General features: G+C 40.8%; 1 protein-coding gene across 1 annotated transcript; it reads left to right on the plus strand.

The window, feature by feature from the left end:
• Positions 1-9697: 9697 nt before the first annotated feature.
• LOC105911865 lies at positions 9698-13749 on the plus strand. Its single transcript, XM_031558535.1, has 4 exons — positions 9698-10237; positions 11024-11139; positions 12281-12633; positions 13683-13749. Exons 1-4 carry the CDS (start codon positions 9817-9819, stop codon positions 13747-13749), a joined length of 957 nt encoding a protein of 318 aa, XP_031414395.1. The 5' UTR covers positions 9698-9816.
• Positions 13750-14861: the final 1112 nt, after the last annotated feature.

The following is a 14861-nucleotide window of genomic DNA, read 5'->3' on the forward strand; positions in this document are numbered from 1 at the left end:
AACTGGTGGTGACTGATGGTGAGATGAATCCTTCTATTGTAAAAAAAAATCTGTGAGGAATTTGGGCATGTAATGACTGTAGTGAGGACAAGTTTCAGAGTTTAGAGAATTCTTTGTTAAGGCTATCCATACTATTGATAAGACCTTCTGGCCTGGTAGCATCTCAAAGTCAAAGTAGCTTTATTGTCAATTTCTTCACATGTCAAGACATACAAAGGAATCAATAGGATGTTTCCCACTCTCCCACGGTGAAACATATAAAAGTGCACAGGCACAACAGATAAGACAAGACATTTCCTAATACTAAGTAAACATAAAGATTCATGTACAGTGGTTATAAATACGTAATACATTCTTAAATGTAATACAAGTGATAAAAGTGCTGAATCCTGAGTTATTTTTAGGGGGGGGCGGGGGGATTTCAGCTTCCTGTCAGACTGGAGGATATGGCTGGGGGGAGTGAGGGGAGAGAATTGAGCTTCCTGACAGCTTGGTGTATGAAGCCATTTCTGAGTCTGGTGGTGCGGCAACGGAGGCTCCTATACCTTTTTCCAGAAGGTAGGAGGCTGAACAGACTGTGTGCGGGGTGGCTGGTGTCACTCGCAATCGAGGTAGCTTTACGGGTGAGGCGAGTGGTGTATATGTCTTGCAAGGAAGGGAGTAGGGCACCAATGATCTTACCAGCTGTGTTCACTATGCGTTGCAGTGCTTTCTTGCTGTGTTCAGTGCAGCTACTGCCCCACACAGTGATACAGTGATACAGGACAGGATGCTTTCAATGGTGCCCCATAGATTGGAAATCCTGATCACACCCACCTGTTACTTGTGTTCCTGTCCAAATCTAGCACAAAGCTAAAGTTTCAAATTTGCTGTTGTGTATGAAGCGCCATTTGTAAAATGTCGCACGTTCTAAAACCCTGCTCAGTTTTGGTACATTTAGCATTATCATATGGGGAAAAAAGCACAACAATATTCAAATGTCACTTTTTCAAACATTTAGAGAGATATTCATGTAAGAATAATGTTTGGCAGTAACACAAAGTTGTTGAATAATATAAATGTTTCATCTAAATGTAAATGTTAAATATAAATGTAAATGTTAAATGTAAATGTAAATGTTAAATATAAACGTAAATGTTCAATGTTATATATAAATGTAAATGCTAAATGTTAAATGTTAAATGTAAATGTTAAATGTAAATGTTAAATGTTCAGTCTACATGTCAGATTTGAAGACTGAACCTTACAATATTTACGGTAATTGGCTTTCATAGTTTTCACGTCACGTCAGAATTACCAGCTTGCGGGCAAGAAATACACTCCACAGCTGTCTACCACTGGAATTTATACTGGAACTGACCATCTTTCATTCAAGATTATTTAATATATCCGCTTTAAAATTGTCTGACATAAGTAGTAAAATGCCAGACAGTTGTTGCTCGGTTGGCTGTTCAAATCGGCGAGGAGACAAGCCCGGCTGTTTCCAGCTGATTGTAGACGTCTTCTGGGTCAACTTTTCTCAGGCGGGCAGTAAAGTAGCCTTCTTTTTGGAGCTTGCAATAAAAGCATTAACCCTGTTTTGGTCGCCTCATTCATCAGAATAACTACCTAAAACGGGAATAGATCAAGAAATAAAGTCAAGAAACAAAGCATCAACACGATTTAAATTGGATTACCCGGTTTCTGCTCTGAGATTGCGACAAGTACCTAAGCAACTAGGCTAGGCTACTGTATTTTGTCATCCAACTGGTAATACTACAATGCCAGTAGAAAATACTTGGGAAGATAATTTCAGTTGTCATTCGCCAGACCAGGTGGTTGTACTTGTGTTAACCAGGAAATTGTGTAAAATGATAAAGAACAGTGTTGGGTAGGCTAAAGGTTGCTAGCTAACAGCATGTAGCTCGCTAGCTGGTAGCTAGCAATTAAATGGCAATCATCTTTGCTCTGATAATGAAGATGTTTATTAGTTTTCACCTTCCAGACGACATCGTTATTAACCCATCCCCTTCTGAAAATTAAATTACTATCTGTGCTTTTGGTAGGCTTTCAGTTTTTGAGGTGTGTAGGGGGACGGATTTTCTATTAGATATATGTAAATATCTCCATACTGGAGCTCAGGCAGGGACTTCTACGACGTTATAGAACAGGGTTCCCGCGGGTCCTTAAAAAGTCTTAAAATGTCTTAAATTAAAATTCGGGTAATTAAGGTCTTAAATTGTCTTAAATTTCACGTAAAGTTGCTGTAGGTATTAATTTTTTTGCCGGTGCGCTTAATGACGATGAGAAAGCACAGTGGCGCATCGTAAAACATCTAATAGTTGATTAATTTAGTATTGTGTGAATTGAGTCTCCGCAATTTAATAGCTGTTTACGGTAGGTCGGCTACAGACGCTGACGTCAGGCTGCGTGTCGCCATTACGCAGTTGTCGATGTGAGGTTCAAAATGCAAAGAAGATGGGGAAGTGCAACGCAGATTTCGGTGCTTCATTTCGGTGCCTGAGCCAATTGAACACGGTCGCTAGGCAGATTCCGTGGGGCACATGTAAAACTGCCCCAGCTCCCAATGTAAACGTTTTCCTGTGTCGCTCACGCTCATTGGTGTTTTCATAGCAACAGTCTTATGACAGTGAAGAGCAGGCAGCATTTCACAGAGCAAGCACAAACAGAACTAGCCAATCAACCTTTTAACAGAGAAAATACCGAAAGGTAAACGGTCAAAAGTGTCACTGTATTTCGCACAAAAAGATTAAAACATCGCGACGTGCAGCAAATGCAACAAAACAATTGCGTGAAAAGAGGGGAGAGAAGGCAAGAGTCAACAGCAGATCAGCAACCGAAGACTGAAAAATAAACGGAGATGACAGCTAAAGTAGGGTGACCAGACGTCCTCTTTTCCCCGGACATGTCCTCTTTTCGAGACCTAAAAAGTGCGTCCGGCAGGGATTCCAAAAACGTCCGGGATTTTGCTTCGTCGGATATTTGTGTTTCTCTGGCTCTTTCACAAACTAGTTATTACGCCCTTACAAGTTTTGGAAATGGTATCTCCCTTACGTTCCACCTTCTTGCGCGAGCTCTGACTGTAGAGAGAACAGTCATTGGTCGACCGATCTCAGTGTTGCCAGATACACAATAATTATCCTCCAAATACGACCATTTTGAGCCTTTGGTACGATACTTAACCATTTCCAATCTGGCAACACTGAGCACCTTGCCGCCTCCTCTACTAGTTGCATTGTTTACAGCACATGACATCTGCAGCCATGCCGAAACGTAAATGTAAGTTCACGGACGAACAAAAAAAAAAATACCCATGTTTTCGCCTCGGCCGTGATGCTTTGGAAGCTGAGTGCATGACATGCAGAGCAGGCACTTACGTGTCAGTGGCAAATAAAGGTGGCAGCGATTTGGAAGCTCACGTGCACTCTGCAAAACACAAAACTGTAGCAAGAGGAGAGAGCTCATCGAGTAAAGTGACAGACTTTTTTTGTGAGTAAAACAGACACTTCTGTTACGAATGCCGAGGGTACCCTTGCTTTTCATACAAGAAAGCATCACAACAGCTACAGATCAATGGACTGCACATCTGGTTTGCTAAGAAAGATTTTCCCAGATTCGGTGACCGCTCAAAAAATCTCAAGTGCTGAAGGGGATTCTGTGCACCCAGTACAATGTCAAACACATGACCTGCAAGGACTTTCATATCTACTTGGGAAAGATTCAGTCTTCAGAGAAATATGCCCAACCACATGAGGAGGACTGAAAAGTTTCTTAATTTTCTTATTTAATATGTGGCCATATAAAGAATTTATTATTTATTATTCATAATTTTGTATTTGTTATCATTATTGCTTTAATATATGAGGAGGACTGAAAAGTGTCTTAATTTTCTTATTTGAATATCTGGCTATATAAAGTATTTATTATTTCGAATTTTTATTTGTTATCATTATTGCTTTAATATATGGACAAGACACATTAAAGAAGCGCTGGACTAAATGCCACAAAAAAGATTTGTTTTACATTTGCATTTTGCAGTTTTGTTAAAGTTCAATAAATAGATGTTCATGTAGTCATTTGTGTCATTTTTGTCATTTCATTTGTGACATTTGTATGCATTCACATGGTCATGGTGCGGCATGCTATACACTACCCCCCCCTCCTCCATCACGCCCCCTGCCACGCCCCCCCCCCCCCCCACCCCGCGCGACGAAGTGTCCTCTTTTTCACAAACTCAAATCTGGTCACCCTACTATAGCCAGACAGAGATATTTAGAAAAAAATAAAATGTTTGATCCATTTACTGCACCTGCTGACATTTGTATTTCTATAACGTCGTAGAAGTCCCTGCCAGAGCTCCAGTGTGGAGATATTTACATCTATCTAATACAAAATCCGTCCCCCTACACATCTCAAAAACTGAAAGCCTACAAAAGCCCAGATAGTTATTTAATTTTCAGAAGTGGATGGGTTCACAACGCTGTCGTCTGGAAGGTGAAAACAAGAAAACATCTTCATAATCAGAGCAAAGATGAGTGCCATTTAATAGCTAGCTACCAGCTAGCGAGATACCTGCTGTTAGCTACGAGCTACCTGCTGTTAGCTAGCAAGATACCTGCTGTTAGCTACGAGCTACCTGCTGTTAGCTAGCAGCCTTTAGCCTACCCAACGCTGTTCTTTATCATTTGAAACAATTTTCTGGTTTAAACAAGTACGAACACCTGGTCTGGCGAATGACAACTTAAATTATCTTCCCATATATTTTCTACTGGCATTGTAGTATTACCAGTTGGATGACAAAATACACTAGCCTAGCCTACTTGCTTAGGTACTTGTCGCAATCTCAGAGAAGAAACCGGGTAATCCAATTTGAATTGTGTTGATGCTTTGTTTCTTGACTTTATTTCTTGATCTATTCCCGTTTTAGGTAGTGATTCTGATAAATGAGGCGACCAGAACAGGGTGACTGCTTTAATTACCAGCCCCAAAAGTATGGCTACTTTACTGTGTGTCCGAGAAAATTGACCCAGAAGACGTCTACAATCAGCTGGTAGCAACGTGGGCGGGTTTTAAATGCGATAAAAACAAAATCCGGGCTTGTCTCCTCGCCGATTTGAACAGCCAACCGAGCAACAACTGTCTAGCATTTTACTACCCAAGTCAGACAATGTTAAAGCAGAGATATTAAATGATCTTGAATGAAAGGTGGTCGGTTCCTGTATAAACTCCAGTGTTTAGACAGGTGTGGAATGCTTTTCTTGCCCTTCAGCTGGTCATTCTGACGTCACGTGAAAACTATGAATACGTCGGACAAATGGAGAGAGGAGAGCCGAGTGGAGCGCCAGTCGTTACGAGTTAGCTAGTTGCTCCTATTGTAATGCTGCCTGTAAGTGCACTGATATAACGTACGTTAGCCGACATTAGTAGCTAACCGTTGGCGAACGTTACAGACTAGCAAACGCTATAGCTATACAAGTTATAACACTGACTGCATTAACGTTACACTTTAACCTACCCTTCCAGTGACGATAAAGCCATTTTTAGCCGGTAGACTACAAAACTGAATATTCATCACGTCCACTGCACTACATAAGTCAACCATGCACAATTCAATATACATTTTAATATGGGATCTTCTGTATGCAAACCACTAGGCAATACATAAATATAGAAAATAATGTGTCAATTTACTCATATGATAATATTGGCTTATTGCTATGGTTAATTGCTTGAAATCATTAGTTCTCGATGGCAAGAGTTTAACAATCTATGCTTTATTTTCATTATTATATCAACATTGTAATGCATTTTGGTATTGCCATGCGACCGATTTTGTTTTGATTGTGTTAATGTTGATGCAACAGTTGATGTTGATTAAGCAGAATATAGAAATCTGTTATTGCAAATTGCGTTATTTACAACATTTAAGTAGGCTATAAGAGTCAATAAGATAACATTTATGTTAACATTATATTATAATTCTCACTAAGTAAAAGCAGGTAAAATTGCTCTGTTGTCTAACTGTAGCTAATTGTTGCAGGTGTTGATTCCGGACGAACTGGTGGAGGACGAGGAGGAGGAGGAGGAGAATTAATTCAGGCTTTAAAAAACTATTTAAATAAAGTGTTTGTTTATACTTTAAATCGTGTTTTTTCTTCTATGAGCATATACATAATAAGTTACAATACACAATACTTAGCAGCCTGTTATACTTTAAGTAGATTTATTTTAAATAAAGAAGTTAAATTACATTGTTGAGTTTAAGTGAACACATTCAGTTTAGTTTTTCACTATAGGCTACACTTTACTAGGTAATATGCATTATAAACTTTGTATACAAAAAAATATCCATTAAATGCATAAATGTGATTATAAATTAAGGTTGAGAACTTGATCCTGCATTTGGTATGTGAAAGTCCCAAGCATAACCTCTCCTACCAAATCTGGGGACGTCCCCTGAACGTCCCCTAAATGTTATGAAGACGTTACATGGACGTCCCGGGGACGTTTGTCTGCAACGTCCCCGGGACCTTTAGGGAACCCTACAAAAAGACATCATGGGGACGTTCCCTTGCGACGTCCTGATAACTTTCGGGGACGTTCAGGGGACGTCCTGGGGACGTCATTTTGTTAGCTGGGCTAGTCCCACATCCAACAATGAGGCACAGTACCATAATTACAAGGCACTGAAATTGTGTCTCCTTCAGAATATGATGGTCAGAGCGGAATAAAACACAGCAAAACAATGCCGTACATGGACCCCAAGATGGCCGCCAAAGCTTGTTGTTATGGATAGGGGTCATGTGAGTGAATACGCCCTATAGTGTAGTCAGCAGTATAGTAGGCACTGGGTCCACGGCTTTATGCAAGTTGTAGTTTTTCTTCACTTTGCTGTAATGAATACATTGGATGCTGATCTTTGGGCTTTGTCACTCTACTCTCTAGTATACATCACACATACACATGTTCCTGTATGTGTGCGTGCGCCCGCATGTTATGTAGTCTGCCTCCTCCATGAAATTAGCCAGCGGCCGCTACTGAGAGTAACCCATGCTGTACCTCTCTACTGTCACGGATGCTGACCCAGCCAATAACCCAGCAGCTGGGCTATGCCAAACTACCCAACAAAATGACCCAACAGCCTCAACCCAGCGTTTGGGTTGAAAAAAAAAACAGATTGGCCCTGATAGCAAGCATTTATCAGTCCACCGGTGGATTTTGGTTGGCAGCCCACTGACCTGACCAGATCCGGCTGAGATGCGGCTCAGGTGGGCTGAGTTTTTTGTGTCTCACAACTCCGCAGAGCTGGCCGAACATTTGAGTGACAATGCCTGGCTTACCAAGCTTGCATATCTTTCAGACCTTTACTGTGAGCTGAACAGACTGATCACTTCTATGCAAGGACATAATACACACATCATCCAGCTGTATGACAGGATAGAGGGCTTTCTGAAGAAAATCAAAAGATGGCGGGATTGAGTCAGAGAGGGCACTTTTTCCATGTTTCAATCTGTGAAAGAGTTAAGTTAAACTGCAGTGCTGTGTCCTCACCTACACACACAATTGTTGCACATTTGGAGGCACTTGATGATGAGTTTGGGAAATACTTCTCTGAGGCTGAGTTGTGGTGCAAAGACAAGACATGGTTACAGTTCCCATTCAAAGATAGTGCAGCAGATGGCTCAAACTTAACAGTGACAGAGGAAGATCAGCTCATTGAACTATCCACTGACAGCACATACAGGAATACATACGACACAAGACCACTCATCCAATTCTGGATTTCTTGCCAGAAATACTTCCCTAAATTGACAGCAAAAGCAATGAGGAGCTTTTTACCTTTTGCTACTACATATCTTTGTGAATTTGGATTTTCCTCTTTTGCCTGCCTGAAGAGCAAATACAGGTCAAGACTGCAGCCTGAGGCTGCTATGGCACTCTGCCTCACAACCTCCATCTGCCCCAGAATAGACAAGCTCAGTGCCACTCACCAGGGTCAGGCCTCTCACTAGGTATGAGATATTTCATCCATACTTAAGCTTCTCAAGGTTGCCAATTCTTTGTCCGTCTCTAATTTAATACAGAGTGATGGCTAACTGTAAGGGAGAAAAAAATGTCAATAATAAACAGAATAAATTGAAACGAGTTGTGTGTTACAGATGATGTGTAATTCTGTTCAAACATGTGTAGGGGAGTGTGTCTCATTCGTAGTTCCACGTTGGTGGAACAAGCTGCCTAGCACTAACAGAGCAGAGCTTTACCTTTAAGAAGCTCTTGAAGACCCTATCTTAAGAGAGCACCTCCCATCCTAACTTGCACTTTCAGCAGTTACATTCCTGCACTTTTTTTTCTATTTCTTATGTAAAATAGTATTTATTGTTACACTAGGTCTCTATTGCTCGTAGCTTGATTGTTCTCTCCCTTGTACGGTGCTTTGGATAAAAGCATCTGCTAAATGTTATGAAATATAATGTAAATGTGTGACTGACACTTAGTTCTAAATAAAATATCTGAATATCAGGTCTAAATTTGGGGCGGCGTGGTGGGGGTCCCCTTGGGCTGAAAAAGGTTGAAGACCCCTGGAGTAGAGCATTAACCCCTCTGGAAATGGTCTACGCAGCCAGCTAGCTAGGTATCCAGAGACACGTCGCTTTGGACAAAAGCGTCTGCTAAATGACTAAATGTAAATGTAAATGTAAATGTAAATGTAGAAGGAATGTTCAGAAAGGAAAGATACAATGGTGCCCTGCTATGGGTATTTAGCAGCATGTTATACCTATCTAGTTGTGTTTATCCTAGAGCCATTACCTTTATGAAGTGCATAGGTATGGTTAGTTTTATGTAGTCATATTATACGGCTCTTCAGAATGTTCAAAAGAGTTCCGTTGATTTGAATGGGCCACCACAAAGTTCACATTTCTTTGTATTCACTGTGCGAAAAATGAATGACCGCTGTCATTGGCAACGGGAATTCACGAAACTGTAACAAAATCATTAAAAACAGGTATTTTGGAGGAATGTCTTCTATAGTTTTGGCAAGTAACCGTATAATAAGGGGGGTAGGCCTACTGTATAGTCCGGCAGTCATTATCGTAAAATAAATCCCTTCAGTACAAAACCAGACTGATCCTCCAGTCAGGATATCATTTTTGGATAATGACCGCATACATGATCCCTTATTGGACTACATACTCTCCGCACGTGCAGTTAACGGAATTTATAGGCAGATTTTTTATTTGCTCGGCTAGGTCTACCAAAAAGGGTCAACTACATCAAACAGATAGATTAAATGGGCGATATAAGTCTTGATAATTAGAGTAAAAGAAAAAAGAAAAAGAAAAAGAAAAAGACACATGTCCTCTACGAGACTTTCGGACAATTTAGATCGGCACTCAGTTCGTCCTTTATGGGAAAATTACTACAACTATGTTCAGCTGTTAAGTCAATCAAATTTGTGAGTATTTAAGTAAGTAAAACCAGCTGCGTTGTCTGATAAACTGAGAAGGAGTTAAGCGATATCGTTGGTCTGGCATCAATTTGTGTTAATTGGGAACAACAGGCTTTGTCAAGTCAAATGTATTTATAAAGCACATTTAAAAACAGCTCACGCTGACCAAAGTGCTGTACAATTAAATCACAATAAAATTAAATATCAAAACAAATAGAAAACAGAAAACAGAAACAAAACAAAACAATTCAATTAGATCACAAAAATTATATGTATTATCTAAAATCTAAAATTAAATCTAAAATCTATTTAGTTTGTATACCCAACTAAAAGAGTCGCGAGACACGCGTTGGTGCAGCTCCCTGTTTATGAACGAAATTTCCAAAATGAGGCTTAAACCAAACAGGGATGTTTTACTTTTGTGTCTTGGCTTTCTTTGTTTCAGCCAAATATGCTGTGTAAGCCTCGAAATCGTGCGAAGACAAAAGAGACACGGAGAGGAAAAAACAGATGATGTTAGAGTGGGGACAATTATGTTCGGCAGAGGAGATATTCCTGATTTTGGCCCTGTGAAAAGTGAAGGAAATCGACACATTAGCGAGGACACTGCAGACGATGGCTTTAACAATCAAGCCGACGCTGGTGGGTTGGTGGGTGGACAAGATGTCATTGATGACTCCAGTTCTAAGACAGCCTGGGCTAGTATGCGACCAACTGTGTTATGTACTAAGGACCTCATGACGTTCTCGGCACAAGGCCCAGGATCATCTTCTCTTCAGCTAGACAGAGGTAAATTACTTCTATTGGGTTCTTAAATATTGGGCTTCAGCCGACTGCTCGTTCTGGGGACATATTTTCAGCAACTCACCGGGGCCTTGCTGTTATCGGCTACTAACTAGCTACACTAATAAACATAGCACAAAAAGTAAGGAGTTTGGTAGATTATTTCTTTGTTGTAACAATTCTTCTTGGCAATAAATCTTATACCGTTGGAAAGCCCCTTTATTTCCCTTTTAAATGGTGCCACATTTGTAAGGAACATGCATTTGGGGGATGAGCAGCAGACCTGAGTATGTAGGTTGAGCCCATGAAACATTTGCCAAATCTTCTCTGCCAATGCCAAACAGCTTATTCTGCCATTGACTCTGGTTTGGTGGATTGGATGATTGAAGTTTGAAGAAACAAGACATATTGGCAATTTAACAATTTATTAATTTATCAAACAGGAGCCTCAGTAGCGTGTGGGAGAACAAATTTGTCATGGGCGCAACCCACATACTCCGCTCTGCTGCTCATCCCCCAAATGCATGTTCCTTACAAATGTGGCACCATTTAAAAGGGAAATAAACAGGCTTTCCAACGGTATGAGACTCATTGCCAATAAGCATTGTTACAACAAAGAAATAATCTACCAAACACATATTTCCTTACTTTTTGTGCTATGTTTACAAAGGCTTACCAGATTCAGCAGACTCTAACTTTTTCTGTTCCTTTCTTGTTTGTGGGGTTGGGTCATTGTAAACTATTGGCATGAACCTCAATACTTGGTGTCCTTTTTATCTTTTTATTCAGCAGGAGGAAAACCCCTTTCGCTAAACCAGCTGCCGCAGGACTGTGGTTACTCTGTGTACAGGACTGAACTGGGCCTTCTGTTTCTCATCCCCTATGATGGTTGTGATGTTATAAATCAGGTAGGCTTTGTCATCGATAGACTAGAAAGTGACAAGTACAAATGGCGTAGGAGTAAATGCGCTCATGGCACCCAGAAGGCATTTCCTTTTATCAGCTATGGAATTTTTGTATTTATTTTTTGTTTCCATGTAGGCAATTTGTTGGATCTGCTGCTGACCATTGGGGTGCCCTAAATATTGAATCATGAAATATAATATGAACATGCTAAAATGTAAATATAAAATGTAACTCTTAAATAAATGACCAAACCCCCACAACATGCAAGCCACTTGAAATGAAAACAAAAAACCTAAACATCGTCTTACAGGCTATATAGGAGTTTTCTTTAGTCAATTGAAGGTGATTAATTTGGTTTGGCTACTCTAAAATGTCCTGAGTCACTTTTAGACATTGTTTTATTTTCTGTTAATCTCTCTTTACGTTCTGTGACCATAAGTGAAGTAAACAATGTCCATTAACTTGAGAATGTAGCAGTAAACAAAATTGGGCGGTGTCTTTTATAGCATTTGATATGGGACAGCCAAAATAAAATAAAAAGGCAAACTTGACAATAATTCATGCTATAGCCTGTACTGAGGTGACTCAGCGGAGATGCTAATGTTTGGAAAGAAGCAGGAGGGTTTGGTGCTAGGCTAGCCTTTAACACCGTATTTTGCATGCATGAGGTGGGTGTTGTCTTGGAATAAGCCACATTCATTAACTTAACTGCTGGCTGCTTGGCTATTTCCCCATTCTGGACCTGTGACACGAGTTGTATTCCATTATAAGTTCTTTTGCTTGCTAGGACCTACCTAAACCAGGATGTGTTTACTGTTGAGTGCATGGTGTAAACTTTTTTTTTTCCTGTTGTCCTGTTAATGTTGTCCTCTGTTCTCCTACTTTTTTTTTTAATCATACCATTTTGTAAATTGATTGCAGTAGCCTATATTTACGTACTTACCTTACACACAGCCTGTAGTGTGCATGTACATGCCTACTGGGTGTACATGGCTTCCAAACCAGAATTGGTCCTGGAGATGGTGCAAAAAAAGACCCTGAAGTAAATCTTTAGCATTCCAGCTCATGTAGGACAGTGTGGAGTTGTTTAAAAACTGGGCATGACTGCATTTTCTTATTGGTATTTATTTATTTTCCCTCCAGGGTGGCAACCATTTGCTCCAGATGTTATGGCAAAGCAATCCAGTAACCCTTTGTTGCCGTATGTCAACCCAAGCCTCACAATCTCCTATGGATCCACCACTTCAGCCTACTCCTGCTCCAACAGAAGCAACTTCATCCACTGCCTCTAAGCTTCCTCCACAAAATCAGCAGCAGCAACAACAGTTGATGCAGCAGCATCAGCAGTTGAATAACCCCTACTTCATGTACACAGGATACTCTAACCCTTTCATGCCAGTGAAGAATCCCTCCCGAACTACTGAAGCTCCAACTACTACAGAAGCAACTTCATCCACTGCCTCTAAGCTTCCAACACATAATCAGCAGCAGCAACAGTTGATGCAGTCTTACTTCATGCAGCCAGGATACTCTAACCCCTTCATGCCAGTGAGGAATCCCTCCCAAACTACAGAAGCAACTTCATCCAATGCTTCTAAGCTTCCTCCACAAAATCAGCAGCAGCAACAGTTGATGCAGCAGCAACATTTGAAGCAGTCTTACTTCATGCACCCAGGATACTCTAATCCTTTCATGCCAGTGAAGGATCCCTATCAAACTACTGAAGCTCCAACTACTGTAGCTCCAACTACTACAGAAGCAACTTCATCCACTGCCTCTAAGCTTCCTCCACAAAATCAGCAGCAGCAACAGTTGATGCAGCAGCAACAGTTGATGCAGTCTTACTTCATGCACCCAGGATACTCTAACCCTTTCATGCCAGTGAAGGCTCCCTCACGAACTACTGAAGCTCCAACTAATACAGAAGCAACTTTATCCACTGCCTCTAAGCTTCCTCCACATAATCAGCAGCAGCAACAGTTGATGCAGTCTTACTTCATGCACCCAGGGTACTCTAACCCTTTCATACCAGTGAAGGACCCCTCCCAAACTACTGAAGCTCCAACTACTGCAGCTCTAACTACTACAGAAGCAACTTCATCCACTGCCTCTAAGCTTCCTCCACAAAATCAGCAGCAGCAGCAACAGTTGATGCAGCAACAACAGTTGGTGCAGTCTTACTTCATGCACCCAGGATACTATAACCCTTTCATGCCAGTGAAGGATCCCTCCCAAACTACTAAAGCTCCAACTACTGCAGAAGCAACTTCATCCACTGCCTCTAAGCTTCCTCCACAAAATCAGCAGCAGCAACAGTTGATGCAGCAGCAACAGTTGATGCAGTCTTACTTAATGCACCAAGGATACTCTAACCCTTTCATGCCAGTGAAGGATCCCTCCCAAACTACAGAAGCAACTTCATCCACCGCCTCTAAACTTCCTCCACAAAATCAGCAGCAGCAACAGTTGATGCAGTCTTATTTAATGTACCCAGGATACTCTAACCCTTTCATGCCAGTGAAGGATCCCTCCCAAACTACTGAAGCTCCAACTACAGAAGTGACTTCATCCACGGCCATTCCGTCAGAACTGCCAACTACCAGCTGCCCTGATAAAAAATCTGCCTCAACAGCACCTCCACCACAGCAGAGTCTGCAAGAGCAGATTCCCTACTACAATGAACCCTTCCAACCCATTTTTGTCAAGTTCCTTAATCCCTCTGATCCTGACCAACCAAAGACCAAATCTTGGACCCAGGTGTTCTCTCAGAATTACCCGTTTATGAACCCTGAGCGCAAGAACGACCCCAATAAACATGTTACTCATTAGTCCAGTGGAGAACACTCCCGTTAGTCCCACAAGACATGCTGGCTATGTCCCTTTTAATAAATGTCTCCAGACCATTGAGAGGAGACTTCAGTTGTCAGAATATGTGCCTTTTTTCCCTTTTATACCAGGGACAATGTGGTCACCAGGATGTGGTAGTATCCTTCAATGTACAACTTTGTGGAAATAAATACAATTGTTTAAGCAGCTGGTCATTGCCTTGTCAGTTTCTTTGAAGAGGAGATTTGCACCTGATTTATCCAAAGCTGGAGGCTTGAAATGGTTCTGGTGCATTTACTTGAGTGTTCAACAAAAATTCTCAATTTTCACCTTTTTGTTAACCAAACAAGCATACAGATTGTTTCAAATAACCTTGACTGATATATTATTATTGTGAAGTCAGAAAATGACTGACTTTTTGCATCCCACAACTGGGGCAAATGGTTTAAAAGTTGCCATAAATGTCACAAACTGATTGTGTAACAAATAACCCACAATTTGTTAACGGAATGTGATCTCTATATGCCCCACAACTTGCAAATGTGCATGCAATGCTTTACAAATACAAAACGCCTTTCAATGAAAATGCCCCCCCCCAAGTGCACTGCAACCATGTCATATATGGATCATGTGACTTGGCACTGTTATTCCTCTTGTATGAGTTGCAAATTTCTAGGCACCAAAACAGCAGGTTGCACTATAAGGGCATCGGCCTTCTGTTCAGCTCTGGAAATGCCTTAGTGAAAATGGTGGGTTGTGTGACTAGAATAAAGCTGATCTGTCTTATTTTTATATGGGTCAGAAACTATTGATTTTTATTCTTTAATTTTTCATAACATCTTTAGAAATTGTCAATTATTATAGCTCCATCTTCCATGTTAAGGTATCACATACATAG

Source organism: Clupea harengus, chromosome 21, assembly GCF_900700415.2.
Source record: "Clupea harengus chromosome 21, Ch_v2.0.2, whole genome shotgun sequence".
NCBI lineage: Eukaryota > Metazoa > Chordata > Actinopteri > Clupeiformes > Clupeidae > Clupea > Clupea harengus.

Excerpts from the sequence above, each read along its gene's own strand:
- LOC105911865 (XM_031558535.1), top strand. The coding sequence starts at position 9,817 with ATGAACGAAATTTCCAAAATGAGGCTTAAACCAAACAGGGATGTTTTA. Across the intron at positions 11,140-12,280 it reads GTTGTGATGTTATAAATCAG|GGTGGCAACCATTTGCTCCA; the intron begins GTAGGCTTTGTC and ends TTTTCCCTCCAG. Across the intron at positions 12,634-13,682 it reads CATAATCAGCAGCAGCAACA|CTCCAACTACAGAAGTGACT; the intron begins GTTGATGCAGTC and ends AAACTACTGAAG.